The following is a 6,113-nucleotide window of genomic DNA, read 5'->3' as shown; positions in this document are numbered from 1 at the left end:
CCGCAAATTTTTGAAATAAAGAATTTGAGGGGCTTCGTTGAGATTCATTACATATACTTTTTGTATTGAAGATCTATGTTAAACAAAAATGAATGTCATAAGGACGGATAAAACAAATTCCAGAAATAGGGGATGGCCGTTTCTTCAAAACGTACGGGCACAGACAGGTAAGTATCAACTTTTTCTCATTCAGATTTACTGTTCAAGGTACAATAAGTCATATAAATGCTATTTTTTCCGCAGTTGGTATGATTCCAAGAGGAATACGTTCAGGAGTTACAACAGGTATCTCTACATGCCAATCCAACGCTTTCTTTAAGACACCAGGTTATATTACTTCGGCGTCAGTTTCAAGATCGTCGTCCACAGCTCCGAACGCTGAGGAAAGAATAAGTGCTCGCCTTTCTTCGCTAATGGCAAATACTACCCCGCATTCTTCAACGACTACAGATAAAAATCCAAACTCGATTTTGGCTATCTTAAATAAATTTGCAAATAAAACTCCGTCGAATAAACAAATGTCTGTGCTCCCCAGGACATCATCATCGTCATCATCATTTCGAAATGCAGCTACCCGTTGGTCGACGTCGGATGATCAGAAAACGCTTGTAAGGTGCGCTAATTTAAATTATATAAATGCTGATATGGTTTTGTTTTCTACAGACTCAAAAAATAACAATGTGTAAATCAGGACCAGCACTTCCAGTGGCAGTGGAGGTCAGACGCGCAACAGATCATCGACTTCAAGAACTCCAATGAGGACTCCAGTACGAACACCAAAATCAATGACAACTACATCATCAGAAAGTGACGCTACTTGTATCGTTGGTAAATCACTTTGTTTAATTACATTTACTCGTTCTACAGTTCACTAGTCAATGGCCATGCTGTTAATGATCATTACATTACTCTTATAAAGATGACTCTTACTGCTGTGTAGAATGCAATGTATAGAGAACACATTGTGCCTGTTATTGCCATAGTTGCAAGTATTGGAATTTCCAGCAGAAGTATTATGATAAGTTGAGTAAATCGGCAGGTCTCTTAGTTTATAATAATGTATATTTGTTAGCGGCACTATATAGCTAGTTATATCTTTTAATTTACTGTTCTTGAATCTTTGTGCATTTGCCCAAAGATTTTTCTACTTAAAGGTATTAAGTGGGTGGGTGATAAATGACTTAATTATTAAAAACAAAGGAAAAAGTTGTGTTTTATGAACATTGAAAACTTCTTGAACTAGATAGTGTTGTTGGTTGGTGTATATTTTTATTGTTACTACAGTTTTACCAATCTGTCGAATTTTCTGCCTTAGTCAAGATCATAGCATTGTTGTTTACTCATATGAGCATACCAGATTTTGAACCAAACCACTACAATGATGTTTTTAAGTGGAAGAATCATTCCTTGACCACAGTTTTGCTGAAATTTTGGGAAAATCCACATACACATACAGCAGAAAATTGATATTATTGAAAAATGGACATTTAGAATTTTAAAAAATAATGCAGATCACCATCAGTAGCAATTCATTTTCTAGTTCATTCTTTTCACGTTTGCAGGTTGCCTACATAGATGTATTTTGTAGCTAGGAACAATTAATCCATAGAGCATATGGTGCACTTTATTGTAGGTGTAGGTTGTGTTTGAATTTTCTGAAGTTTCTCCTATTGTTGATCTCTGCATGAGCCTGATTACAAGCTGCCATTAACTTTTAGGTTGTGAGGAAGGTACCTCCTGTGAGTGGTTAAATTCACTACTTTGTGCATATGCTTCGTAAAACAGTGATTCATGCATTCAGGCTCCACATTCAGCTTAGGTTACAACAGGTGTGATATGGGAGGTGTAATATTATTTTGGGCACAAAATATTTTGTGTGTTTGAGCTCTAAATTGAGTACATTTACATCTACATCTATACTATGCAAACCACTGTGATGTGCATGGCAGAGGGTACATCCCTTTGTACCAGCTGTTAGGGTTTTACCAGCTATTAGGGTTTCTTCCTGTTCCATTCATGTGTGGAGTGCTGGAAGAATGATTGATTGAAGAATGCTTCTTTGTATGCAGCAATTAAACTAGTGTTATCCTCATGGTCCCTATGTAAGTGATACATTGGGGGTTGTAGCATATTCCTAGAGTAATCACTTAAAGCCGATTCTTGAAACTTTGTTAATAGATGTTCTCAGGATAGTTTACATCTATCTTCAAGAGTTTTCCAATTCAGTTGCTTCAGTATCTGTGACACTCTCCCACAGATTAAGCAAACCTGTCACCATTTGTGCAGCCCTTCTCTGTATACATTCAGTATCCTCTGTTAGTACTATCAGGTACAGATCCCACACACTTGAACAATATTCTAGAGCCAGCTGCACAAGTGAAAGTGATTTGTAAGTAATCTCCTTTGCAAACTGATTGCTCTTCCCCAGTATTCTACCAATAAACCGAAGTGTACCACCTGCAATACCCAAGACTGAGCCTGTGTGATCACCACCTTTCATTTCCCTATAAAGTCTTGCACCATGGTATTTGTATGAGTTGGCCGATTCCAACAGTAACTCATTGTTATTATAGTCACAGGTACTAAGGTGATTTTTTTTTTTTTTTTTTTTTTTTTTTTTTTTTTTTTTTTTTTTAAATGTGCAAAATTTTACATTTCTGAACATTTAAAGAAAATTGCCAATCTCTGAATCACTTTGAAATCTTATCAAGATCTGACTGAATATTTATGCAGCTTCTTTCAGGTAGTACTTCATTATACATAGCTGCATTATTTGCAAAAACCCTGATTTCACTGTTAATATTGTCTGCAAGATCATTAATATACAACATGGACAGCAAAGGTCCCAACACACTTTCCTGGGGCATGCCCAATGTTCCTTATACATCTGACGATGACTCTCCATCCAAGATAACATGCTGCATCCTCCTTACCAAAAAGTTCTCAGTCTGGTCACAAATTTCACTTGATACCCCATATGACTGAACTTTTGACAAGAAGCGTAGGTGTGGTACTGAGTCAAATGCTTTACAAAAATCAATAAATACTGCATGTACCTGATTGCCTTGATCCAAAGCTTTCAGTAAGTCATGTGGTATTGTGGAGGTTATTCTGTTCAAAATATCTCATTATGTTTGAGCTCAGAATATGTGCTAAGATTCTACAGCAAATCGATGTCAAGGATACTGGACGTAAGGGACTGCTGCTTGTGAATTAAATTGAGATTTTTGACAAAGTAGATTCCATATCTCAGAAGTGGTGCTGTGCACTGGCATGGCAAGAAGATATTTGGAAATCGTGCCAACCACTATAAGGCACCGTGCAAAAGCGACATGCAATCACTGCCAATGCCTCATTAGGATTGTTCATGGTGGAAAGCATACGAGGTGTAAGTGCGTGTTGCTGGGTACAGTCTTGGCATGAGTAGGCCAACATCTTGTTATTTTTAGCAAGTCTTGGCTAATAGACATGGTAATGGGTCAATAACTCAAATAGCAGGTGCGTATGTCACTAAGGATGCTGTCAATCTGAGAACTGAATCGAGCTACAGAAAAATCATAATTGCAATCCTGAGCTCTGACAAACTTAACTTTATTTTTCTTTTACAGCTGATTTGACTTTGTTGGCTATATTAGGGATAAAATGAATGTAGTAATTAACTTCACTCCATATACTGAATACTTGTTTGGAGAAAATGACATTTTTATAAATCTTGTTTAACACCTGCATCTTTTGAAGCAATGGATACAAAGTCACAGATTTTGTGTGTAGTTCTGGTAAGTGCTTTTGTTTATCATCTCCTTCTGTGGATTAGGTGTCAATATCACCTTTCCAGTCTCTATCATCTGTCCATCTCTTATGATGTCTGCCTAGTTTTCTCTTTCTGTTCGGATCAACAAGTCATTATCTTTTTAGGCAATCTATTTGCTGTCATTCTCTCAGCATATTGTTCAATTTCATTTTATCCTCTTCCGTATCTTGTCATTAACTGAAAAGATTTTTAAAACTGATCTTATTGTTTCATTCCTTATTTCATCCATTTTATTACAGCCTCTTACATATATTATGAACTTCATCTCTGCTGCTTGCATACCCGATTTTTCTTTTTTTTTCTATTTCCCATGATTCAGAGCCATATGCAAGAGTAAACACCTTCATAACTTCATTGAATTTCATTTGTGTTTCTTCCAGTTGTTCCACAGATGCCTTGATGTTTATTAACCTTCTTCTCAATGTCTTTGTCATAGTTAAAACTAATGTCACCGAAGATAACTGAAGTAGGATACTTCTTCTAAAAATTTATCATTTGTTTTCATTTTCTTGTCACAACATCACCAATATCATCAGTACAAAAAGTAACTAATGGGAGTTATTTCTCTAGGAACCACTGTGAACTTGCTGCTGTGTTATTATTCTCTAAAGGTAAGCACTTGAAACAATACAGCGTGAATGCTGTGTAAATCATGAGCAGCTGTTTAGTTTGGTATGAAGCAGAGATTGCAGGTATGAATTGTACAAACTGGTTTCTGACAAATATGAGGTGAAATCAAAAAGTAAGTGACTTTTGCAATTTCTCACCATAGGGCTTGGTAACACCGCTAGCATACAGGGCTGAGGTATTGTCATATGCAACAATTCCATGCAAACATGTCACTCTTATTCCACGTTAGTTGTTGTATTGTAATAGCTGTGAAACATGGCAGTTCCATTGTTGATCTGCACGAAGGAGGAAATGAGTGCAGTGATTTGCCTTTTGTTTGTGGAAGATGTTAAACCTGTGGAAATTATTCATTGAATGCAAGCACGGTGTGGTGATGGTTGTTTATCACAAAGCAAGATCTATGAATGTTTAGAGCACTTCAAACAGGGAAGAACTTCTCTATGTCACGAAGAAAAATGAGGCAGGCCATCAATGTCAACAACTGACGATACTTTGGAAGTCATTGAGGTTATGGTGATGGAAAACAGATGAATCACAGTGGGCAAAATCACCAACATTTTACTTATCAGTCATGGTTCAGCATATTCCATCTTGCACTACAGGCTAGATTTTTGGAAAGCACGTGCAACATGGGTACCAAAAGAATTGTCAGCATAGCATAAGACACAAAGAATGGACATCTCTCATAAACATCTGGCCCATTATCATCACAAGGGAGATGGATTTTTACTGCAAACCATTACTGTATATGAAACTTGGGTCATCATCACGAACCGGAAAGTAAGGCTACAGGCATGGCTTGGAAACACTCATCATCACCAGAAGTTAAAAAATTTAAATGGCACCCATTAGCTAGTAAGATTATGCTACGGCTATTCTGGGACATGAAGGGTGTGGTAGCCGTTTATTTAATCCCAAGAGCCAAAACTGTAAACAGTGAGAAATATTGTGTTGTGTTGTGTTGTGAACTAAACTGAAACCTGCAATCAGATGCAAATGTCATGGAAAACTGCAAAAAGACATAATACTGCAGCAAGGTAATGCTCAGCCACATTCTGCCAAACAGACAGCTGAAACAATAAAGAAGTTGAGATTCGAATTGCTGGAACACCTGCTGTACCTTCCAGACCTGGATCCAAGCGAATTCAATATGTTTGGACCATTGAAATAAGCTCTCAGGGGAAGAAGATCTGCAACCAATGCAGAAGTCATTGATGTATTGCATAATTGGTTACAGGTGCAACCAAAAAACGTTTTTCCTGACAGATTCAAAAAACTTGTGAAACATTGGACGAATTACATTGAAGTGTAAGGAGGTTACATAGATCAATAATATATGCTCCAGTTTTCTTTCATTAGAATAAATATTCCTTTTCTCAAAAATCCCTTTACTTTTTGACTTCCCCTCGTACTTTTTGCACTATTTTCAAAGGAACAAATTCTTTCAGTGGGATGAAAGATAGAAATCCACTACTGACGAGAATTTATAATAGCCTTGAAGTTACAACATAAACAGTTTCCCTTTATTTTTATGTGTGACTGCTAATAGCAGGACACATTCATTTACAGAAAATTGCTCTGCCATCACTAGAACTATCAGTCTGTCTAATTCATCTTCAAATTTGCTCTGGAGAGGATGAGGAAAAGGCTAAAAAAATACATGCAACGTGAT

The 6,113-nt window shown here is 36.8% G+C and overlaps 1 protein-coding gene across 1 annotated transcript in view; it reads left to right on the top strand.

The window, feature by feature from the left end:
- The first annotated feature begins 390 nt into the window (after positions 1-390).
- Positions 391-6,113, top strand: part of LOC126484459 (mutS protein homolog 4-like) — a 302,928-nt gene continuing 297,205 nt past the window's right edge. Inside the window, exons 1-2 of the mRNA XM_050108020.1 lie at positions 391-613; positions 692-828. Coding sequence (XP_049963977.1) covers positions 414-613; positions 692-828 — 337 coding nt within the window. The 5' untranslated portion in view covers positions 391-413. The remainder of the gene's footprint in view (positions 614-691; positions 829-6,113) is intronic.

The sequence above is a fragment of the Schistocerca serialis genome, chromosome 1 (genome assembly GCF_023864345.2).
Source record: "Schistocerca serialis cubense isolate TAMUIC-IGC-003099 chromosome 1, iqSchSeri2.2, whole genome shotgun sequence".
NCBI lineage: Eukaryota > Metazoa > Arthropoda > Insecta > Orthoptera > Acrididae > Schistocerca > Schistocerca serialis.
The sequence above is the reverse complement of the archived record's forward strand: the minus strand, read 5'-3'. Positions and strand labels throughout refer to the sequence as shown.